At 46.0% G+C, this 25,258-nt stretch overlaps 1 protein-coding gene across 2 annotated transcripts; it reads left to right on the top strand.

Moving 5' to 3' along the window:
- The first annotated feature begins 130 nt into the window (after window positions 1–130).
- On the top strand, window positions 131–20,997 carry LOC115648264 (glutathione S-transferase-like). 2 transcript variants are annotated; one of them, XM_030555579.1, is made up of 7 exons: window positions 131–363; window positions 10,820–10,926; window positions 11,897–11,948; window positions 13,396–13,528; window positions 15,658–15,799; window positions 19,709–19,840; window positions 20,539–20,997. In XM_030555579.1, exons 2-7 carry the CDS (start codon window positions 10,840–10,842, stop codon window positions 20,659–20,661), a joined length of 669 nt encoding a protein of 222 aa, XP_030411439.1. In that variant the 5' UTR covers window positions 131–363; window positions 10,820–10,839; the 3' UTR covers window positions 20,662–20,997. The 2 variants fall into 2 exon arrangements, with proteins under 2 accessions (XP_030411439.1, XP_030411441.1); XM_030555581.1 differs by lacking the exon at window positions 131–363 and adding an exon at window positions 398–544.
- The last annotated feature ends 4,261 nt before the right edge of the window (window positions 20,998–25,258 follow it).

The following is a 25,258-nucleotide window of genomic DNA, read 5'->3' as shown; positions in this document are numbered from 1 at the left end:
TGAACCCAGGAGCATTTCTCTCTGCATTTGTGTAACTTAAGAGTTTGGAGCAAAGCCTCAGTATCACCAAGGTTCTCAAACCAAGCAAGGACTGGAGTCAGAGGACAACAGCATGAAAACATCTTATTTATTTTTTTGTTAACGAATTGCTTGGAACAAAACACAGTCTCCCTCCCCCTTGCACTGCTGGGGGAGAGAGACTTTGGAGGGGAGCCAGGGTAAACTGATCTCCATTGGGACTGGATGGGAGCCTCTCCTCCTCATAGGATCCGAGAGAAGATCCCCTCGGGAGGTGGAGCCGCTCACAGGCTGAAGGCAGCCACAGTTACTGTCTGTGTCTGAGGAGTGCGGCTGGAGTCCAAGGTTAGTGCTCAGACACGGCCAGGGAGAGGCTCTACTCCCGGGCAGCGTTGCGGGTTACGCAGCGTGCTTGCGGGGCTGGCTCCGGAGTTTCTGCAGCTGTAACGTGTGGGGCCAGTCGGTGGCTCCCGGGGGGCTCTCTGAGAGCAGAGGGGGCCCGAGGCCAGGACCGCGGCGCGGACAGGTGATGGGCGCTAGGCCGCGCAACACGTGATGTTTGCGTTGGTCGCTGCGTGAGGGCAAAGTGAACGCATGTGTGGCGGGAGCGTAGGGGGAATCCGGCCTTTGCTCCGCGCGGGAAAGGGGCCAGGAGAGCAGGGCGGGAGTCAGCTTCCCCCGGGCCCCGAGACCCTGAGGGAAGCGCTGCCCCGTGCCTGCTGCTTCGGCTGTCGCGCAGGCGAGCGATTGCTGAGGCAACACTGCCTAGCGAGGGGCACAGGCAGCCCCTGTTGTGTGCGGGCTGAGCTCTGAGCTCGGCTGTGGATTAAAGCCCCAGCCCCAGGGAGGATTTGGTGCAGAGATCCCTCCAGCAGGAGAGGGCGATTGTCTGCTCCAACCCCCCTACCCAGCCGTGCCAGGGTGGGCTGTGCTGTGATCCCGCTAGCGCTGGGCAGGAAATACCTTTCCTCTCCTATAAGTAAGGTTGCCAAGCCCCCAGGATTGTTCTGGAGTCTGCAGGAATTAAATCTTATTTTTTAATTAAAAGTTATATGATGTGATGAAAGCTCCAGGAACAGGGCTAACCAAAATTGGCAACCCTACCTATATGGATTCTTGAGGTTTCAAAAACTTTTCCAGTTCAAATCAGGGCAAAGTCAAATATCTCAATTTTTCATGAACCATAAATCTGAAAAGGGGTTGGGGATGGGAGGGAAAATCGGATCTGCTGAAATGAAACGCTTTGGTTTGTTTTTATGGTAGACTTAAATTTCTAAACAGAATGTTGTTTCAAACTGAAAAATGCACCTTTTTGTTTTGAAAAATGTCAAAATGGGACACTGACAATTTCGAAACTTTTTTCCAAAATGGGAAGACAGTGAAACTGACCCTTTGCTCCAAAAAGTTTGCTTCTGCATTTACTGTTCTCTTCAGTTGTGTGTCTGAAGAGCCCTGTCAGACTACATAACTTGCAAAACACACAGTGATTTCATAACCTCTAGTTATAGCTGCAGAGTTCAGTAAGGTAATAGCTGTAGTCCCCTTATGTAACTTTCTTTGAACTAGTCCAGGCTCCTAATTTCATTGTTTGAACTCATCCAGGAGAGTTTTGTTCTTTCTGTGAATAGGTTTTAATACTTTGACATTTAATTAAGGGCCTGATCCTCAGAGATGCTGAGCACTCACAACTCTCACTAACGTAAGCCAAGTCATAAATGCTCATTCTGTATGTTTTGAACCTCGCTGGAGAGTATGTATATGTATTTAACACTAAGGATTTGGTCCCCTGATCCTCAAAGTTTAGGGAGTTAGGCACTAAATAAATACCTTTAAGGGTTTTGGACTGTGACTTTGTCTTCAGGGCTGAGCAAAGAGGGCTTCATGAGCTGCACTGCCCTAGAAGGCATTTTGACACCCTTATGAGACATATTTGCTTCCTTCTTTTAGAGGTTTTTAAGAACAGGTTAGATCGGGGTAGGCAACCTATGGCACATGTGCTGAAGGCTGCACACAAGCTGATTTTCAGTGGCACTCACACTGCCTGGGTCCTGGCCATCAGTCCAGGGGGGGGGGTGGGCTCTGCATTTTAATTTAATTTTAGATTAATCTTCTTAAACATTTTCATTTGTATTTACTTTACAAACAACAATAGTTTAGTTATATATTATAGACTTATAGAAAGAGACCTTCTAAACATTTTAAAATGTGTTACTGGCACGCAAAACACAAATTAGAGTGAATAAATGAAGACTTGGCACACCACTTCTGGAAGGTTGCTGGCCCCTGGGTTAGATAAAAATCTGTTAAGAATGGTCTAGTTATTACATGTCCTGCCTTGAATGCAGGAAACTGAACTAGATGACCTCTCAAGGTCCTTTCCAATCCTGTACTTCTATGATTCTTGCTCCTTAAGCTATCACCAGGACATTGTTCTGTAAAAGGGTCTAAGGTGTTGCAGTGCTCAGATTGTAATGTCTAACTTTTAGATGTCTAAAAAAAGCACTGGAGCAATAATGAGATCGACAAAGCCTGAGTTAGGTGCCTAGGCTTGGTATACAGTGGATGGGAAGAGACAGGCATAGGTGCTGACTCTATGGGTGCTCCAGGGCTGAAGCACCCACGGAGAAAAATTAGCAGGTGCTTAGCACCCACCAGCAAGCAAGCTCCCCGTTCACCTCCTCCTTCCCCCAGTGCCTCTCCCCTGCCAATGGCCCTGCTGATCACTCCTCCCCCCCAGTGTGTCCTGCCGCGAACAAGTCAGCTTTGGGTGGGAGTGGGAGGAGCAGGGATGAGGCGCACTCGGGGAAGGGGGCGGAAAGAGGTGGGGAAGAGGCAGGGCTTAGGGGAAGGGGTGAGATGGGGATGGAGCAGGGGTGGGAAGGGGTGGAGTGGGCGTGGGCGCTTGGGGAAGGGGGGGTTGGGCACTCTCTGTGTAGAAGTCAGTGCCTATGGAGACAGGAGTCTAAGAATGGATACATAAGAGCCAGCATATTAGGTAGAGCTTAAGGACTGGTCTAAACTGAAAAGTTAGGTCAAGCCAGCTATGTCACTCAGAGGTGTGAAAAATCCACACCACTGAATGATGTAGTTCAGCCAGCCTAGCACCCAGTGTAGACAGAATTTTTCTGTCAACTTTGCTACCATCTCTTGGGGAGGTGGATTAACTACTGTGATGGGAGAACCTCTCCCATTGCTGTAGTGAGTGACTACTCTGTAGCATTTTAAGTGTAGACATAGCCAAAAATAGCCAATTGGAGATGCTTGTTAATGAGACACGTATGTCTGAACCCCCACCCCTCCCATAGAGTTAGGTGCCTAAATCCAGGCTTAAGGGAGGGTCCTGTCTCTGTTTGTGATCCGCAATTGGGAATCTGGCAGCTTAGCCATCTAAGTAATTGCTTGCAAGAGAGATTTAGTTGCCTGCCTAACTCCATACAAAATAGCTTTGGAGTGGGGGAAGAGAGCAGGCTCCTCCCTTAGTCTTTAGCCCAGCAGTTAGGATACTCACGCCTGTTCAGTTCCCTCCTCTGCCCATTGAGGAGAAGGGATCAGAAGAGGTATCTTCCACCTCTTAGCTGAGTGTCCTAACCATTGGACTACAGCGTGATTCTCACTCTGATCTGATTGATATTTAATTATCAGTTATTAATTAAAGTGAAACAATTTAAATAGGAAATATCCCATAGTTCAGTGGTTAGAACACTCACCCGAGAGGTGGAGAACCATTCAAATCCCATCTCATCAGATAGAGGGGGGAATTGAACAAAGGTTTCCCCACATCCTTGTGGAGAACCCTGGGCTAAAGATTATAGAAGAGGCTGCCTCCTCCTTGTGAGCCTGCCATTGTATGTGGCATTAGGCATACGCTGAGCACATCTACTGCATTGGGCCCCACAGATGAGACAGGTGCTTCTCTAGGGTTGTCACTTGGCCAATTTTTGTATTGGTCAAAAGATTTAATCTGCCAGGGTATTTTTCACTTGGGACACACTAAAGTGCTAACAATTCACATGCCTGACATGTGGATTGTGGCACTGTGTTAGGATAAGGTAAGAAAAATGATAGAATAACATAAAAATGGAAGGGGGGGAGGAGAAGGGGGAAATGAGTCTCACTAATTTTAGTAATACTTAGCAATAGTTGTCACTAGGATCCTTTTTGGTGGTGGGAGGGGTGACCAGTGGTCTTGGAGGTGCCTGCTTCTCTTTCCTCACTGTGGATTGGCCTGTGGTTTAGGCATGAGACAGACATCTGAACTTTTAGGGTACATCTACACAGCATTTGGGAGCCCATGGGAGTGAGCCTCCCAGCCCATGTTGACCGACCTGTGCTCCGGCTCTAAAAATAGCTGTGTAGATAGTACTTTGAAGTTGCAGTTTGGGCTCTTCTGAAGACTCCCCGCAAGCTTCAGAGCCTGAGCTCCAGCCCAAGCCACAGCTTCAAAGTACTGTCTACACAGCTAGATCATAAGCCTCTTGATCCAGGCTGGGAGGCTTGTTCCTGCGGGTTCCCAAATACTGTGTAGACAGAACCTTAGAGTGAGGCATCAGTGAGCCTGCCCAGAGGCAGAAACTTAAGGGCCTTGGGGTCTTTTACAGCAGAAATGTAGGTGCTTAGTGAGTTCAGGTGCTGGCAGGGTTAGGTGGCAGCCAAGCTGGGTGCCTACATTCTTTTGTAGACCTGGCCCTAATCTACTATCCTGTTGGCACAACTGCTCTGGCCAGCAAGTAGGGAGTATAGCCAAGGCTCTGTCCAATTCCCTGCTTACATACTCAGGGCTTGTCTACATCAGAAAGTTGCAGCGCTGGTGAGGGAGTTACAGCGCTGCAACTTTGAAGGTGTACACATCTGCAGGGCACCACCAGCGCTGCAACTCCCTGTTTGCAGCGCTGGCCGTACTCCCGTTTTGTCTCGGGTGTAGAGGATCCAGCGCTGGTGATCCAGCGCTGGTAATCCAATGTAGACAGTTACCAGCGCTTTTCTTGACCTCCGTGGAAGGAGGAAGCCTCTGGTAATCAAGCTGGTTTCCTTTCCCGGTTTGCTCTCTCGGTCCCGGAGCCAGCCAGCAAACCGCAGGGAAGGAGACCTGCTTGCTCGGGGTTCCGGGACCGAGAGAGCAAACCGGGAACGCTGCGGTTTGCTCTCTCGGTCCCGGAGCCACCCAGCAAACCGCAGGGAAGGAGACCTGCTTGCTCGGGGTTCCGGGACCGAGAGAGCAAACCGGGAAAGGAAACCAGCTTCGCCGCGGTTTGCTCTCTCGGTCCCGGAACCCCGAGCAAGCAGGTCTCCTTCCCTGCGGTTTGCTGGGTGGCTCCGGGACCGAGAGAGCAAACTGCGGCGTTCCCGGTTTGCTCTCTCGGTCCCGGAACCCCGAGCAAGCAGGTCTCCTTCCCTGCGGTTTGCTGGCTGGCTCCGGGACCGAGAGAGCAAACCGCGGCGTCCCCGGTTTGCTCTCTCGGTCCCGGAACCCCGAGCAAGCAGGTCTCCTTCCCTGCGGTTTGCTGGCTGGCTCCGGGACCGAGAGAGCAAACCGCGGCGTTCCCGGTTTGCTCTCTCGGTCCCGGAACCCCGAGCAAGCAGGTCTCCTTCCCTGCGGTTTGCTGGGTGGCTCCGGGACCGAGAGAGCAAACCGCGGCGAAGCTGGTTTCCTTTCCCGGTTTGCTCTCTCGTCCCGGAACCCCCCTTGAAGCCGCCCAACAGCGCTGCAGTGTGGCCACATCTAACACCACTTGCAGCGCTGGTTGCTGTAAGTGTGGCCACTCTGCAGCGCTGGCCCTATACAGCTGTACTAATACAGCTGTAACAACCAGCGCTGCAAAATTTTAGATGTAGACATGGCCTCAGAGGAGGAAATAAGCAGGTATGTAACCTTGCTTACTTCTGTGCACCTGGACCCAAGAGCCAGGCAGCCTACATAAATCAGTGTGGGGGTGTGTGTGTGGGTGGTGGGTTCTTATTCCCTCTATCCCACAAGCATGTAGCCCTAATTGCAGTCTGGCCTTAGGACAGTTTATTTTGCATAACTTGCAGCACTGTGTGAGTTGTTTAACATTGTTATATATTGATAGTTCTTCTCTGCAGACATGTGTGGGACTGTCTGTGGTGGCACTAGATTTAACTTGTCTACCTTTGGGTGTTTGACCTAACAGGGACTTTACTCTCCATGAAAAGACAGGGTTGCCCATGCATTGCTGAACTGTACTTTGGCTGTCATGAAAGCAAAACGCTGGATTTATATGGATGAAAAATTAGACTCATTTGGCAGCTGGTACTGAGTGGTGCAGAGTGCCACCTGCAAGGGGCTGAGCACCCTCAACTCCCACTGACTTTATGGGGCTCAGCATCATGCAGGGTCGGGGCATGGAGCTGTACATCTTGACCTGGGGAGGAGTATGGCTCTAGCTCTTAGTCATATCTGAAGAGAGATTAAGGTTTTATCACCACTTGTAATTACATTTTTAAACCTTCAGGGGTAATTTACACTTAATCCTATTAGGGCACTTTGTGGTCAAGCTGCTGTTTCTGGATCCAAACCCTGTTGGTCCAAGGCCCACCAAAGATCAGTTCACTGGTTCACACATCGGTAGACTGAGTCAGATTTGGCTTAGTGTGGGATGTATGCCATGTGATCACTCTGCTGGAACAGTCCTCATAAGGCTTTGGTAAAGGAACACTGCATTACAATATAAAAGCTACTCTGAACATTGCATCTGGTTAGAAAGATGGAGTAAGGCCATGCAATGGTCTTTGTATAGCTAGGGGTCCTCCTGTATGGAGCTTATTGCAGTATCAGAACCTAAATCAGGTTAAACAAAAAAGTATGTGTGAATTATATTTAACAATCAGACTTGGATCTGGGACCTTGAGAATCTGGCAATGCTGGCTGAGACATAGAAAATACATCTCATTAGAATGGATAGGAAATCTGAGATTTTCAAAATATAAAGGTTATGTCTAGTATCTCTTCAAGTCAGAGGCAATTTAACAGTGGCTTAACTTCTCTTACATTAATAAATGTTTTAAAGACATGTATCCATCACAAAATATAGTTACAGAGTCACTTGACTGCCTTGCTCCTATAAGCCATGATCAGACGTTCAGGCTGGATGTACCTAAACCAATCATGGAGTGGGGCAGTCTCAAGACAATTTGCATAATTCCTGTGTGTTCCAAAGCCGCCTTGACATGGGCCCCATGCAAAAAGACTCACCTACAGGTTGATTTCCCCCTGCAGGAAAAGGGATTGGGCAAGTACTGCTTGTGTCAGTACAGGCACTTGTTTTTAAGCCAAATTTCTTTCCCGCTGCTCTGTTCCACTCCCCAGCTATTCTGAGGGGAGCAGCCAGCTGGTATTAACATGCTTTTGTATCTAAGGGCTTGGCTACACTTGCAAGTTAGAGCCCATTAAAGCAGCCCCAGGCGCCCTAACTCACCACCCATCCACACTAGCAAGGCACTCACAGTGCCTGGACTCTGCAGCTGGTGTGCTCCTGGTAATCCACCTCGACAAGAAGCATAACGCTTGCTGCACCTCGGCTGAAACGCCCTAACATCAGTGTGAATGAGGTGTTGCATTATTGCGCTGAGATTGGCCTCCGGAAAATGTCCCATAATCCCCTTAAGTCAAGTGGCCACATGGTGGGGGGGAGCTGTGTAGGGCCCCAGAATAGGTAGGGATGGCCCTGCTCAACCAATAAGTACAGTTTGCTCTCTGGTAGCTTCAGTTTGCTGCTCAATGAAGCCTTGAGTGTGTTGAAGCAGGGAGGTTGAAAACAAGAGGATCAAGGGCCATGGAGAGTGGGTAGAGAAGAAGCAATGGGAGGGGGCAGTTTCAGGCAGGCTGTTAGGAAACAGGAAAGAAGGCTATCAGTGGAGGAGAAGACAGAAAGCAGAATGAAAAGCTAAATAGAGGCTGGGAGAGAGGGCCAAATTCTGTTGTCCTTACTCAGGCAAAACTTCTAGTGATTGCAGTAATCATTAATTTGGGAATTGTTGAGGAAAACATCAAATGGGGAGACTTGAGTAGGGACAGCCAATGATGCAAAAGACCCCACCACCCAACTGGCATATACTCTCTTATTCATGGCCTCCATTTCACTGGTGTTTTTCTGATTATCTGCTACAGAATTAACCTTTGGGCCCTGATAAGAGATTGAAAAATTGTTGCAAAACCTGTTCCATAAATAATTAAACTTTGTCTCTGATAATGGAGTAATTCATTTACATTGGGTAAAGGCTGGTCATTCTCAAAGGTTCCAAGCTTTTCCTTTGTGTCCTGGGAGAGGTGACTCAGCAGAATGCAAAGGCTGCTGTGAGCTGAGCACTGTTAACAAAACTGGAAACTACTGAATGCATTGCAGGCTCAGTGCTGCCCCTTGCTGATATCTGAGATATCAGATGGAAAGTGAGACAAATGGGAAGCACAGGGTGTGAGTGAAGACTTCCCTGCATAGCCATCCCCCTAAGTATTCTGCCAGTTGGTGTTTATAGAAATGGTGGGGACTATGCATGCAGCTGCCTTTGCTTTATCTGTAGATGTTGAACAGATTGGTGAAAAAGATACAGAGTTACAGAGCATGACCTCAGCCTAGTCCCAAAGCCACATTTAAACATTGTTGTATCAGGTACTGGCTTATAGGTTGGGTGGTTGAGACTGGATAGCCTAAATCAGGAGTGGGCAAACTTTTTGAGCCAAGGGCCACATCTGGGTGGGGAAATTATATGCAGGATTGGGGCGGGGAGTTGATGTGTGGGAGGGAGTACGGTGTGTGGATGGGGTGCGGTGTGCAGGAAGGGGCTCAGGGCAAGGGATTGGGACAGAGGAGGGGTGCAGGGTGTATGAAGGGGCTCAGGGAAGGGGGTTGGAGTGGAGGAGGGGTATGAGGGCAGGGGTGCGGACTGTGGGAGGAGACTCAGGGCAGGGGGTTGGGGTTCAGGAGGGGTGTGGGATGCGGCAGGGGGTTGGGGTGCATAGGGGTGCAGGGTGCAGCAGAGAGCTCAGGGCAGGGGGTTGGGGTGCAGGAGGGGGGCAAGGTGCAGGCAGGGGGCTTAGGGAAGGGAGTTGTGGGGCGGGATGCAGGAGTGGTTTGGGCTACGGGAGGCAGTGCCTGGGCTGCAGGGACGTGGTGCTGCAGACCGGCTCCAAAGCCCTGAGGGGCTGGATCCAGCCCGCGGGCTGTAGATTGCCCACACTGGCCTAGATCCCATCATGAGGTAAAAGTACTTCAGGCTCCAGCCAAAGGCCAAAGTAGCTTATCCAAGTACATCCTACAGATCTGCTCAGGCTATGAGGCCAAAAGTGAACATCAATAGGACTGTGCAAGAGGGTATTGGTGAAAGTGATTGGGACTCAATGTGAGGGAACAGGGCTCAACAGAGGAGTCTGGGTGTGGAGGGCTCAGCAGGAGGGTCCAGGTGCTGGGGGATCGGGGCTTGGTGGGGTGGGGATCTGGGTGTGGGGGGCTCATCAGGGTGGTCCAAGTGCATAGGGGGTGTGGCTGGTCAGGGTGGGGGTTTGAGTAATGGGAACTCAGCGAGGGGTGGTCTGGGTGTAGGGGTGGGAGTCTGGGTTCAGGTGCAGAGGTCTCGGTATGGGTTCTGCTTGCAGGGGATGGGACTTGGTAGGGAGGAAGTTTGGGCATGGGAGGTTTAGGGGGGGTTCTGGGTATGGGGGATCCAGATACCAGGGGGTTGGGGCTCAGCAGGGTGGGGGTTTGGGTGCAGGGGGCTTGGTGGGATGGTTCTGGGTGCAGGGGGAGTGAGGCTCATGGGAGGGGTCCAAATGCATGGGGGTTGGGTGAACGGGAGATGAGTCTGACCCAGCCCCAGGTGGGTGTGACCCAGCCTCGGTGTGAGCATCCCTTCCCTCCACAGCGATTTACCTGTCTGCCGGCTGCTCTGTGCGCCCAAAAGGACATGTCTGTGCTGCTGTGGAGGGGCACGTGACCTCTCTTGTGGCTTCCCTTTGCCTCCCATCAGAAAGTCATTTTTTATCCAGGGAAGCAAAGAAATCTGCGGGGACATGAATTCTGCATGTGGACAGTGGTACGGAATTCCCTGATGTGTTTAAAAAATGGTTCAAGAGTGTTGAAGCCTCAGGAAATTGATTATAGGGAGAAACCTGCTTAGGCAAAGATTGTAATTGGCTGAAATTAAGTTTTAATTTTACAAGCACATTCCTACTTTTGTTTGTTTGTAACCCTCTCTTAACCCTTATTACTTCTACTTAGTATCACTTAACTATGTGGCTGATGTGTGGTAGGCACGCTGCTGGGGTCAGGGTGCTGAACTAGAGCTGCAAAGTATACAGACACTCAGGGGACTGCCTGCTTGTCTGCTAGCTGTTGGTGTCTGAGCTGTAAACCATGCCAGTAGAGCATTTAAGGCACCCGGGGTCATAGGGCAGGCAGTGATATAACCACTTACTGGTTTAGATTGCATCCCTGAATGTCACAGTGGCATAAAAAACTCTCATTGATGCCTTATTCCTATTAAATCATAATTTAAAACAGCAGATCAATAAGACAATGCCAGTTCAGCATTAACTCCATGATTCCCAATGAAACAGTTCACTCTCCCATTCAATAAACAGACAGAGGGTACTCTTTCTCCACTGTGCCCATAGAGGGCTTGTAAGAGTCAAGCCCAGATATTTGGGTCATGATTACCTCTCTGTTCCTCATGTGCATATCCATCACAAGACTCTCAGCAATATTTACTGTATTGGCAGGTAAAATTCAAAATCCCCCCCTTGAAATTAAATACTTCCTTTTAAAACATTTTCCTTTGCTGTATTTGTCAGGCAACAAGAAATCTGAAAACATGGCTGGAAAACCCAAACTGCACTATACTAAAGGAAGAGGTAAAATGGAATCTATCCGATGGCTGTTAGCAGCAGCTGGGGTTGAGGTTTGTACTTCTTATAAAGTGATCAAATTAATCAATGGTTGAAATGACTGTTCTGTTTTGAAAATATGACTAATGACGAGTTAGCGCCATCTCCTAACACACAAGTGATTACATCAGTGTGTACAAGAGTTACAAAAAGCTGGATGTAAATTCTGCTTGTCAGTTGTCCTATATATTACTTACACAGTCCTAATAGTATTCAGTACGGATATTAGTGAAACTGGCATTTTATGTCCTGTAGAATGTATTTATTTAATTCTTTGCAATAACAAGGGTTTCTGTTTCCAAGGAGAAACTATCTTTGGCTGTCTTCTTGTTCAGAAAAATTAAACTGAAGAGATCTTGGATTGTTGCTACTGTTCAAAGTCAGGAATTTCTCCAGGTTCTTTTGAATGTTTGATATTTGCAATTGTCTCTCATTCACTCTTGCTTTAAAGACCCAGTCACATTACATGAATACATTTGAAAAACATTTTTTTTAGAGATAATTTTGTATACTTTTTGTCCAGATCCTCAAACTTGTATGAATTAGCACAGCTCTCCTGAAGCTACCCTAATTCACATCAAGCAAAAAATGTGGCATGATATGACTTAATTTCTGTGGTGAATTTTTGCTTGAAAGCATTGTCGTCATTTCCTAGGAATTCATTTTCCTCTTTGGCTTTCTCAGCTTTTGGAGTGAAAAGTCTTCTTTATGACTTTCAGTGATGTACGTTACTGTGAGAGAGAAGCTGCTAGAGAACAAGTTATGTAGCAACAAAGATCCTACTCTCATTCAAATGTCTTTTATTTTTATTTTTTAAATCAAGGCAAGAAACATAAAGGCAGAATTGTATCTTGTAGTTTCTCAACATTTTCCATGTGGCATCAGCTGTTTTTTGAATAAAATACCCAAAGGCAAATATCCACTAATAGTTCATTCATGCTCCATGAAATGTAACAATCAACCCCCTTTATTTCTGTTTTCCAGTTTGAAGAAGAGTTTGTGGAAGCAAAGGAAGACTTGGAAAAGTTACGCAAGGGTGAGTCTACGGCCTAGTCTGGACACAAACTGATTTACCTTACAGAGATGGTTTTTAAACTTGTGCAAGTTTGTTTCTAAACCAGTGATTCTCAACCTGTGGGCCACTTGCAGCCCAGTCAGTACACAGCTGTGGCCTATGTGACATCCTCAGTGCCATAACTAGGGTGGAGCAGGAAGGGCACCTGCCCTGGGGGGTGCAAAACTGGGGTGGTGTGAGACCTGACCCAAGTGTCAGTGCCCACCCCAGTAGGATTGTGAGGCCAGTGACCTTGGCTGGAGCAGGCTCCCTGGCACTAGAACTGCAGGGGCAGGGTGGGCTGGGACACGGGCAGGGTGGGCTGCAAAGTGAGATAGTGGACCAGCAGGTGTGGAGAGGGGGATGCAGGGGGCTAGGGCTACAGGGAGGAAGGTGCAGGGGGAAGGGGCGTGGGGAGGGGGTGCAGGGGGCTAGGGCTTCAGGGAAGGGGGTGCAGCTGGTGCATGGGAGACAGACTTTAGGTGTCTGGGGCACAGTCTCTGGATGGGGGCTAGATAGTGGGGCACAGTCCCTGGATGTAGGGGTTGAGTGCTGGTGGGTAGTCCTTGGGGCTGCTAGGGCAGCTGCATGGGAGGTAGTTCTTGCGGGGGGATCTTTTTGCCCAGGACAGGGTACCCTGTCTCTGCAGGTCAGGCACGTGTGCAAGCCCAGTGTTTGGGGGCTCTGGCTGCTGGGGGGACAGTCCCGGGGGGGTTGAGTGATGGGGGAGCATTCCCTGGCTGTAGGAGCAGCCCCTGGGTGGTGGGTGCCCTGCATTGGGCAGGGCTCCCCATCTTTGCAGACAGGCTCCGCAACCGTGCTCTCCGGGCACTCAGCCCAGCTACGGTGTGAGCAGCAGAGCGGAAATGAGGGTGGCAATACACCATGCTATGCCACCCTTACAGTAAATTAATTCATTTTAACAGTTTGATGTTTTGACTTATTTTGCTAATTTAAAATGCTCTTGGTAGATATTTGTCAGTGTTGAAAAGAAATATCGATTTGCATTGTATTGCTGTCATATAACAAATACTAAACCTTATTTTTTTGTAGATGTACAGGTAGTATATATATATAGGGTAGATGTGGTCCACATGACATATAGAGAACTGCATAGGCGACCCACATTGATAAATAGGTTGAGAGTCACAGTCTGGACAGTCATATTTTAAAAACAGCTTTCTTCTGTTTGGCTTAATCTGGATTGTCAATAGAAAGGGAGTTTTGTTAAAGAGACAACTTCTCTAATGCAATGTGGTCTGTGTGAGAGGTGTACTGCATATTCCTTCACTCTGGCAATAGATGCTTAGGATCTCTCAAATATAACTGGAAATGTCCATGTAAATTATAAGGTATTTTCTCTCAGATCCATGCAATGATCCAACAGTTTGTGAGGACAGAGTGACTTAACTTCTTTTTCTTTCCAAAGATGGAGCCCTGCTGTTTCAACAAGTGCCCATGGTGGAAATTGATGGGATGAAGATGGTGCAGACCAGAGCCATTCTCAGCTACATAGCAGGGAAACACAACCTCTATGGGAAGGACCTGAGGGAGAGAGCACTGTACTGTAACAGCACTACCCATACACTGTCTTTATTTGAAAATTTACCTGAAATAGAGAAGAGTACTGCTTTAAAATTTAACCCTCTTCTTCCCCACATGGATATTAACATTATAAACTTGTCAAAACACCATTGATGTCTGAAACCCAGAATTTTGATTTGTGGTCATTATCTACCCAGCAGATTCATACATTCAAGGCCAGAAGAGACTATTGCGATCTTTTCTGACTGCCTGTATATCACAGGCCACAGAACCTCCCCAAATAATTCCTAGAGTGTATCCTTTAGAAAAACATCCTGTCTTGATTTTAAAAGTCTCCACCACGACCTTGGTAAATTGTTCCAATGGTTACTTACTCTCACTGTTAAAATATTTACACCTTATTTCCCATTAAGAATTTGTCTTGCTTCAACTTCCAGCCATTGGATCATGTTATACCTTTCTCTGCTAGACTGAAGAGCCCATTATTAAATACTTGTTCCCTATAACTGTTAGTGATACTGTTAAGACCCTCCACAGAATTTCTTCAGTTACATAGAGACCAGAAGCACCTTAAGTTCCTGAGGCAACTACCAGTCTTTAATGGGATAATAATAAAGGCCTCATATGCCTTGGTGCTTACTTTGATTTCTTTCCTATTTAATGATAGCAATTCAGAGAAATCTTTGGAGGCAGCCTGGGGTATGTTTGTGCCTGTTGGCCCAATTTAAAAACAGCCCATTGCAGCTGAAAACTTCTGTTCACTTTAAAAATTACCATAGATTGTATAGTGCACATATACAAACAACAATCTCCTAAAGCAAAACAATTTCCTGATACTCTGTTGCTTAGACAAAGACTTCATTGTATGCAAGAATTCTAGTTTCACAGCATTAGCAGGGGTTCTCAAACTTCATTGCACCGTGACCCCCTTCTGACAACAAAAATTACTACAGAACCCCATGATGGGGGACCGAAGCCTGAGCCTGCCCAAGACCCACCGTCCTCAGGGTGGGGCGCAAAGCTGAGCCCCATCGCCCTGTGCTGGGAGGTTGTAAGCTGAGCCCTACCACCCAGGCTTCAGCCCCAGGTGGTGGAGCCCAGCGAATCTAAGCCAGCCCTGGCAACCCTATTAAAATGGGGTCACCACCCACTTTGGAGTCCTGACCCACAGTTTGAGAACTGCTATGCTATAGCTTAACATGTGAGCAATGAAATTTTCCTTGTCCACCTCTCCTAACGAAGTCACAACAAAAAGATCAGTGTTGAGAGAACATATTAAGTGTCCTTTCTCCGGAAAAGTAACTCAGGGGGAATCCTTTTATGGGGTTCACTGTTTGTGGTATCAATTATATCCAAATAAGTGCTCATTTTACCAGGAAAACCTTCCCCCCACCCTCCCTGCCCTGTGAACTCAAGTTTCGGCTCTGACTCTTTCAGCATCATTACCAACAAATTAACGATTCTGAAGGCTATATTCCATCCTTGACTAGAATAGGATTGATCATGTAAATCTAAGTTCCACCATTTGCTACCTGTTCAGCATTATTGTTGTAAAACAACTAAAGTGCTGGTTCTCAAAATGTTCAGTAGAGCTCTTGCTGGTTATATAGTGCTGGTGCCTCTTTGTTTCCTGCTACTAAAAAAAATTTGCTAAAAATTGGAGCTGGTTGAAAGGGCAAGCAAAGGGTGAAAACCTCTTCCAAAATTCCCATTTACTGTCAAAATTCAAAAAGTTTTTTTGACAGCAGTGTAGCTGGTTGAAAAACAGGAAGAAAATTTTTTGTTTGTTTTTTTTGAGTTTCAAAATGTAAACAGCTTTTGAATAGCACAACTAAAAATACATAGATATGTTCCTAATATTACTCTTCATGTAAACTATTGCTGTTCTTGCCATGGGGACAATCTCTCTGTTATTATGAGATCCATGCTATGAAAAAGGTTGAGAACCTCTAATCTAAAGTATTACTAATAGCACAGTTAAAGATCAAGAGGTCAAATCAATTTTTTTGTAGTGCAGTGGCTGAGTTAGCCTCCTGAGTACTCCTGCTATTGCACTACAATACAATAAGAAGCTGACTGGACAAAAGTCAAATGTTCAGAAATAAATGGACTCCTCTAAATGGAAAATGAAAACCATTTGTTTCAGGATTGATATGTACGTGGAAGGAACAACAGATCTGATGGGAATGATCATGGCACTCCCTTTCCAACCGCCCGAGGCAAAGGAGAAGAATTTTGCCTTAATCATCGAGAGAGCCACAACCAGATACTTCCCAGTCTATGAAAAGGTAAGTGACAGTGAGGCAACAGTTCAGACATGACAGACCATAGAGAACAACAGTTTGTATGATGGGGTCAGCAGCAGTACAGAAGTGAGAGTGGCATGGTATGGGGGTCATCATCTTGGGGGGGGGTGGCAGGGCCAGCCTTACAGATGGGTGACATGGGCAACCACATAGGGTGCCATGGTCGGAGGGTGCTGTGGTCTCCCCCTGACACACACACAGACAGCCCAAGGGCCCTTTAACCTCCAAGTGCTGGGGCACCCTGGCTGGGGGCTCTTACCATGTGCCAGGCTCCAGCTGCTAGCCCCAGCCAGTCTGTGGAGGCACGGGACTTCCTCTTCTCCTGCATGGGCTGCTCCTGGGACTGGGTCAGACCCACCTCCAGCAGCAGGGCAGAAGTAAGGGTGACAATACCATACTATGCCACCCTTGCTTCTGTGCTGCTGCTGGCAGTGATGCTGCTTTCAGAACTGGGCTCCCAGCCAGCAGCCACTGCTATCCACCTGCCCGTCTCTGAAAGCAGCACTGCTACCAGCAGCAGCTCAGAAGTAAGGGTGGCAATACTGTGAGCCCCCTACAATAACCTTGCGCCCCTCCCCCCATCCCTTTTTTGGTCAGGACCTCCACAGCTACAACACTGTGTAATTTCAGATTTAAAAAATCCTATAACTGAAATTTACCAAAATGGATCGTGAATTTGGTAAGGCCCCAGTCATGGTTACTAAAATTCCCATTGAAGTTACCCTGGGAATAATGAGGAAATTTGTTTGAGTACATTTTTCAGGACTTGGTACATGAGTTCTTTCTCTTTATTTACTTATTTTGAGCTGTAGACACATATGCAGCCTTTTCTAAAATCTTTGGGCACCAGACAAAATATGCACACAGCAGCAGTTCATGGAGAGCTGACTGGAAGAGAGTTGTACAGGAAGTGTCACATATAAAGCAAAAATGCCCAATGGTGGATTTGTCAGTAAGAATGTAAAACCTCAATTATGCAGCTTCACATGATGTCTCCTCAGCAGCACCTCAGATTGCACAAGCAAAATCAGTGTTTGCAATATGCAAGAAATTCAATCATCACGATCCTCATCATTCTTCCTGGACCATCAGCTGCATAAGTCTGAAGTCAAACAGCACCAATCATCCCTGTCCTGGGTTCATTTTTCCAGGTCTTTTTTATTGAGCTGTAATAATGCCACTTCCACCATTATGGTGCTACAGAGTGTCTCTCTAAGTTGGCCTCTCTCACTCTTGCATGGGATTGCCAAATAATGCTTGTTTAGATAACCTCCTTTTGGGCAAGGTTTCCCAAACAAGTTCAGCTCTTCTTCCTTACTGCTTGTATCATTGTAGCTAATTGTGCCCATTCTAGGATCTCTTCATTTTTTATTCTTAGTGCATTTTACTCTGAATATGTTACACATACATCTGCACTGAAAGAGATTCAGTTTGCATTGGATGGACTCTTCTCCATCTAGGAGGATGCTTAGGATGTTGCTTTTAAAGATCTTAAGTTTGTTTTGCTAACCACATTGGATGTGAGACTTTGAAATACAGCATTTGCTTACCTTTGTGGATTCTATTTCAAACACAGTCACCAGTACTGGGAGTGATGCTGTCTAGATTAGTAAACTTTTTAACTGTTTTCAAGGCTTCTCCTTTCAAGTACAGAAAATCATTGTAGGTAAATTAATTTTTATAACTTCCATCTTTGATTTAGTGATAAAACCTGTTTGCTTGGCAGAACTTGCAAGACCATCTGTCTTTGTCTGGCTATCTTCAGCTGTCTTATTTAGAAGACAGATGTCATCTGCAAAGTCTAAATCTCCAAGCTTGCCATTTATCCATGTCGTGCTCATTTCCATACTGACAATATGTCACTTAAATTTAATAGCAACTCCAAAAAAGATGAGGGACAAGATATTACTTTGTCTGACACCAATGTTAATGTTAAACCAGCCTGTTAGCTCCTAGTTTAGCTTTGCTTCATGCTGAGTGTTTTGATGCAAGTTTTTAATAATTTTGAAGATTTTGTTGGAGACTCCATAGATTCATACTGTTTACTATGATGTTCTCTAGCTACCAAATCCAATGTTCTTTTGGAAATCTGCAAAATCAGGGTCACTGGCAGTTGCCATTCATTGCCTTGCTCTACAGTATTTCTCAGGATGAAGATTCAGTCAACACAAAATTGATTTAAGTGAAAACCAGATTGTTCTCTAAGTTTGCTATGTATGGCTGCTCTATATGGCTGATTGCACAGAATACTTTCTCTGGGACTGAAAGCACCCAGACCTGTGCCAGTTATTACCATCACTCAAATCTCCATTTTTGGGGAGTTTGATTATAATCTTCCTCTTCCATTCTTCTGAGGGTGTGTTCTTTCTCCCATACCAAATGTAAGCAGCATAGCAGGATTTTTATGTTGATCTCTCTGTATGCTGTGAGTAGCTCTGCTCTAATATGATCTTCACCTGATGATGCATTGTTGTTTTAATCTTTCAGTGGCTACTTTTAAGTTCATTCAGAGTAACTTCAACTAGTAACTAGTTTAATCAAAGCAGCAAAGAATCCTGTGGCACTTTATAGACTAACAGACGTTTTGGAGCATGAGCTTTCGTGGGTGAATACCCACTTCGTCAGATGCATGTTTAATCAAAGTTAATCAAAGTTCCTACAAGTCTGCATTGATGCCCCCATAGGATCTATGCTGTGAGGTTAAATGGTTGCATGTTCCAATTGTATTAAGTACTTTTAAAGATTTTGTATCTTTGTTTCTTCTAGGGTGACTTAAGAGAGCCAAAAGCATAAGATGTGTTTACATTGTACTTGGTCTTGTATTTGTAAGGGCAGAGACCTGTTAATTATTCAGGACATATGCTTTCACAGAGATATGTTTGCTCGTTTATATAGTGTAGAGTGACTAGTAATATTCAGTTGTTCACACTGGCATCCAGAAGTTGGCTAGCACAGTGATAGGCTCTTTACATATGCTGTTAGACCTGATTCTGCAAGAGGGTTGGTTGGTTGTGGAGTCTAGCCCCACAGTCCAGGGGTTTTCTTAGTCAGCGTACAATGTGCACTTGATTCCCAATCTTCTAGAGGTGCTGCTTTTGCTGCTCCTCTGCTTCGTAAACAACCTTGAAATGATGGGTGCAAGGGCCCACAGGAAGTTGCTGCGTCACCCAGGTTCTAAACCAGGCACAGACTGTACCAGCTGCTGCTTTCTGTCAAGATTCTGCTCCTCAAGGACTAATTACCCCACTGGAGTTTCCTTAGGCAGCAGCATGTTTCTCTGGATATTTGAATAAAGCAGAGATGCCTACAAAGCAAAAAAGGGAGAGAAATAAGGTAGGACTCAAGAAACTCGTAATAACTGCTAGCCCCAGCCATGCTCTTAGTAGCTTTGAAGACGGGTCATGTTTCTCCTGAACTACCTGCTATTAGCAATCTGCAGAAGTGTTGTACTCCAGTCATGGGGGGACTCTACAGCTAAGATCCTGTGGGCATGCAATACAACCTGCTTCATGTGGAGATTCCTCTGGGATAGATTAAACGTGGGTAATCAGAAGGTCTCCCTTTTTAATTAAGGCTCGGACACATCACAGGTAATCCTCCATTGACTATTTCTTAACCACTTCTACAAATAATCCCCTTCTGTTTGCACCATTGCCATGAATCTCCTTCTTGGGGACTGAAGTCCTGCACTTATCCTGGCCTAGGAGAAGGTTATACACTGAATTGTGGATCCAATTTGAATTAAATGGCTTTGCATTCTGATTGCCCACAATCCTCTATCACCTCAGATCTCTTGCTTGGACTAGTCCTGACAAATACACATCTAACCAAGTAAGTAAGCTATTTCCCATTTATACTCCTAAGACCTCTCTGCTTTCTCATATTCCATAGGTTTTAAAAGACCATGGCCAGCAGTTTCTTGTTGGTAACCAATTTAGCTGGGCGGATGTCCATCTGCTTGAGGCCATTTTAATGGCAGAAGAATGCAAGCCTGATATACTCTCTCCATTCCCTCAGTTACAGGTAACTGAATCACCTGATCTCACCAAGAAACATAGACTTATATTCAGACTCTGATGCCCAATGTAAAGTATTGATGTTTAAGCCCTTGGAGCCACTGCAGCACTTGAGCTTTCATTATTCTCAGTGGGAGATGCTGTGGAAAGGGTAGTGCTGCTCAGAACATTTTCAGCAAAAAAACTTGCATTGAAGCTAAAATGCTTAACAGAGATGTTTCAGTTTTGATGAAGATAGTTTTTTAAAAGTAAACACTCTTGTGCACTGGCCTGGGATGTGGAAGACCCAGGTTCAAGTCCTTGCTTTGACCAACTCAACGCAGAGTAAGGACTTGATCCTGGGTCTTCTTTCTAGGTCCTAGGCTGGTGTCCAAATCACTGTGCTGTCACACGCTGTTGCTCCCCAAATTGAAACCAGACATTAACACAGTGTCATTTGCATGAACACCTTTGAAAGGTTACAGTCTGGAACAAAATACATTTTGAAACCTTGAAAGTTGGCACAAAAAGGAACGGTCATCCTCTGGCCAGCTCTAGTACTGACCTCGTCTGGAAATATGGCCACAAAGAGCTACCAATTGTTTTGTTTTGTGTGTGTTGTTTTTTTTGATCATGCACATTTTTTGTTAAATACAGTGTGCATTTGAATCTATGAAGTTGAATGTCATTTCCTTACTCTCAAAGGCTTTTTACTACTTCTTTTAGGCTTTTAAAGGAAGAATAAGCAACATCCCCACAATTAAGAAATTCTTGCAGCCTGGTAGCCAGAGGAAACCGCCAGCAGATGACAAGTTCATTGCACAAGTGAAGAAAATATTCAACATATAATTACTGTGTGGTTACTAAAAATCATTGCACCTACAGCATAGTAGCACAGCCATACTTAATATAGTTGTAAACTTCACATAACTCAAACATTTTATGGCCTGAATAAAACAGGAAGTCAAATTAGATGATAATGGGCTCTTCTGGCTTTAGTCTGTGAAACTGAGTTTGAAAGTTTTTAGCAAGACATGTTAAATGCTAGCATGCCAAAACATAACACTTTAAAAAGTCACTGCAATAGCTATAACTAGATTACAATGTATTGTAGACTAGAGTAACTTGTTAAATAATCTTGTAATTGGAAGATACATTTACTTGAATAAAACACTCATTACCTTCTGTTGGAACTCATTTATTTATAACACATGTAGGTTAGTACACATAGCTGTAAAGTGCTTTAGAGAAGTGGGTGTGCCCAATCCCTGATTCTCTCTCCCTTTTCTTACCCGCTGGACCATGCTACCTCCCTTAGTACTTCATGGCTGTTGGATTTTGATCATACTGGTGCTCCTAGTCACCAAAGTCCTTGAAAGCTTTTCATACAGATTCTAAAAACTTTTCTGCTGCATGAAGTACTTCCCATACACAAGAAAATATGCCGAGCTCAGTAATTGGTATTTTATAAGCAGAAATGAAAAACTATTTGAATCTCTAAAGTTTTCAAAATGTGGGTTAAACTCTCATTTAAAATGTTTTGTTTACCAACATACCAAACTAAATCACATGATTGAGTACCAAAGGGAGCTGGCAGATGTTCATGCTCTCTTTTGACCATATTCCTTGACTTCCCAGCCCATCATGAGGCAATTTGAAGGGGAGATGAGTGATTGGAGGAACAGTCAGCCATGCTGCAGATCATCCTTGACGCCTCACCTTGCCAACGTGGGCAAGGGGAAGCTGTTACTGTTTCCCAATGAGCTCAGTTCCCCACTGCTAGTCCATTTTGAAGAGATGGTGGGTGGGGGGGAGAGATGTGATGGCTGCTGACCTCTGAAGTATTAGTGTCACCTTGTGACAGCAACATCCCTTGAAGAGGGAAGAAGCCGGTGCACGTGTCTGGTCAGTTGATCTCCAGTTCGGCGTAGGAGGGCACCTGGGCTCTAGAGGGAGGAAGGGGCAGATGAGGGCTGTCTGAACACACGGGAGAAACAGAAGGTACAGCAGACAGTTGCCCTGGGAAAACCTATAGAAAGCTATAAAGCCCCGCCCTGGAAGGACGAAGGAATGGGCAGGAAGCAGCAGAGGGTGATGCCTGCTGAGCCTCCTGAACCAGAAGACCATGGCCTGAGAGTGCTGGAGAGAGATGCAGTCTGAGAGCAGCCAAGGGAGGTGTCTGCTGACTCTGAGTTGGAGAGCCAAAGCCAGAGGGGGCTGAAAGCTGAGGGGAGGCATAATGAGACATGCTAGTGCAACACCTGGAGGTGAGGAGAGATGATGGAGCTTTCCTTTGTAATAAACTAAATCTGCAAGGGTTTGTTGGGATTATGTCTGGGATTATGTCTGAGGTTGTTTGGATTATGTCTGGGAACCCTGAGGCAGGTGCACTGGTTGTGCTGTGACCTGACACTGGAGAGCACCACAGGTGGCTGCCCTATGACACTTGCTACCAAGAGATTTCCCTGGGCCTGACAAGAATCCTTGAGCCTTGGCTAATTTCAGTAAGTTCCAGTCTGCCAGTGACCTCTTTAATGAGTACAGGGAACGTAAAGGGGTTCGTTTGATTTCTTTGGTGGACTTTTCAAGAGGGTGGCTCCGACTGATTACTCTGCTACACTGTTTACATATACAGGAAGTGCTGTAATGTACCATGTAAATAAAATGAAAAAACAAGAACTTTTTTTTGGGGGGGGAGGTAAGAGGGGCTAGCTCCTCTTGCTACTCTAAGGGCTAACTTTGTAAATGTACAAGACACAAATCTTGCTGATTGACTATGGGCTAGATCAGGGGTCGGAAACTTTTCAGAAGTGGTGTGCCGAGTCTTCATTTAAGCACTCTAATGTAAGATTTTGTGTGCCAGTCATACATTTTAATATTTTTAGAAGGTCTCTTTTTATAAGTCTATAATATATAACTATACAATTGTTGTATGTAAAGTAAATAAGGTTTTAAAAATTTTAAACTTCATTTAAAATTAAAATGCAGAGCTCTTGGACTGGTGGCCAGGATCTAGGCAGTGTGAGTGCCACTGAAAATCAGCTTGTGTGCCACCTTCAGCACACATGCCATAAGTTGCCTACCCCTGGGCTAGATCTTCAAACCTTCCTTCTTTAACAACACCTCCCCCTCCGCAAAAAGCTGCTGCCTAACCCTAGAGGTGTGCTAAGTCCTTAGAGGACTTTTCCAGCAGAAATTTAGGGCCCTAAGTGCCCATTGCTAGCCAGGTGCAAGACTAAAGCCGGATAATACCCACAGCCTAGGGCATTCTCAAACTACACCTTCCCTGCCTATATATTCAGAGCATCTTCCCAAAACACACCCATGAGCAACCTAACTAGGAATTTACTTCAAGATAGGAAGGGGGTTGGGTAATAAGAACCAGTGATCAAGGCATTCTCCTGAGATGTGGGTGACCTGTTTTGGAGCAGGGAGTAGAATCCAGTTCTCCAGTATCCTAGCCTCTGGGTATTATGGGCTGGATCTTGATCTGCCTGTTGAAGCTATTCTACGCTGTAACAAATTTTCACTGGTTGAGAGAGCAATTGACACAGTATCCAGGTGGTCCCCTGGCAAGTTGTTGCCCCAAAGCAGGCAGAAGTGGGATTTGAAAACAAGGCTCTTACAGACCTAGGAGCTACAATGGGGTGGAGGTTGGGGTGACTGGCATGTGTGGTGTTTTTTTGAGAAATGGCTGACCTGGCTTAGGCTCCTAATTGAAGGAGGGGATTCACAGCTCTGAGTATTGCGTGGAAACAAGCAACACCTAAAGCCTTTTCATCCAATGTTTTAATCCCAGGGATTTCAGACTTGATTACACCGCAACCCCCTTCTGACAATAAAAATTACTACATGACCCCAGCAGGGAAGACCAAAGCCTGAGCCAACCCCACCCCAGATACAGGGTCCAAAGTGGAAGACCAAGGGCTTCAGCACCAGGCATGGGGCCTGTAACTTGAGTGTTAGATGGCTTTCCCTTCACCTCCTCCCCTGGGGTTCCTGTCATGCAGACAAAAAGCAGACAATTGGAAGCCAGAAGTGCAGGCAATGTAATGTTTATTGGGGTTAGTTGTAAGTAAGCATATCCCTAGCTCTACAAGCAGGCAGAGTCTGTTTCACAGTGTTCCATTCCCAGCTCTGATGCTGCAAAGTATTTACCTCATATCCCCCTTCCCAGCTTTGATGCCACAGAGCCTTGTCTGTCTCTCTGTTCCTCATTCCCACCTTCTCCTCTGTAGCAGGCCCAAATATACCTGCAATGCATGCCTGTCCCACCCCTTACAATTTACAGTCATGTTCCATTTTGAAAGGGCATGAGTCAGGGTGGTGATAGTGGTGGTGTCTTGTATCCCCTGGGAGAGGTAAGGTATGAAGCTGTATACTGGCCAAGGCCAGGCTTTTCTTTGGCATTTAGTGTTTCTTATGTCTGCCCCCTCAATCATCCCTTGCCCTTCCTAACTGGTTGCTTGACCTTGCCTTGAGATAGGAATTGAGGCAGTCTCAAAGTGTGCGCTTGTATATTATATGCCCACGAGTCCCGTAACACTTTATCTGTTCCTATTATACTAACAAACCCATCCAGCTAGGCAGAAGCAACACACTAATATTTGTGAACACAGACATTGTGTATAAGATATAAGAGTATCAAAAAGTCAAATCCCAAATTCTATTTGAGGCTAACACACAAGCCTATATACTAACATTGAGCCCCACCACCCAGGGCTGAAGCCCTCGGACTCTGGCTTCAGCCCTGGGCCCCAGCAAGTCTAAACCAGCGCTGGCGAACCCACTAAAATGGGGTTGTGACCCACAGTTTGAGAACTGCTGTTCTAAGCACATTATAATTAGAACCACTGTGTTTTTTGTTTAAAGTCTTCTCAGCCAATCTTTCTGAGGAACAGGAATTCTGCCTTCCTTCCTCTTCCCAGGAACCCCTACTGCGTGTGGAGAAGAGGGAGGCACAGGGCTACTGGTGCCTCCTCAAATGTTCGAGAAGCAAGTAGCAAAGTTGCCCTATGAAGAGCTAGGACAAGGCCAGTCAGTCATCCCTTGAAGCTACAGGGAGAGCTGCAGCCCTCTCCGATCAGCCAGAAGCCAACTACAACTTGTTGCTGGAAATATCCAGATGCTGCTGGGGGAGTGTTATTGTAAAGAGGTCAAGTGAATCCCGATGTAGCTCCACTCAATCCTGAGAGTCAGCTTCAAATCACAACTGCAAACTGAGCACCTTTTGTTTGAAAGTGAGATTTTATGACTCAGTCTTGCAAAATGTTCAGCATTCTTCAACTTCTATTGATTTAGTAGAAGTTGAGGGCACCTTACAGAATTGGACTCTTAGTAGGAAAGGTGTACACAGCTACCAATCAAAACTCTTCCATTCACTTGACACTACAAATAATGGTCTTTGGAGTTTGTCAGTCAACATGAAAGATTAAAGAGAAACTGC

The sequence above is a fragment of the Gopherus evgoodei genome, chromosome 3 (assembly GCF_007399415.2).
Source record: "Gopherus evgoodei ecotype Sinaloan lineage chromosome 3, rGopEvg1_v1.p, whole genome shotgun sequence".
In the NCBI taxonomy this organism is placed as follows: Eukaryota; Metazoa; Chordata; order Testudines; family Testudinidae; genus Gopherus; species Gopherus evgoodei.
The sequence above is the reverse complement of the archived record's forward strand: the minus strand, read 5'-3'. Positions and strand labels throughout refer to the sequence as shown.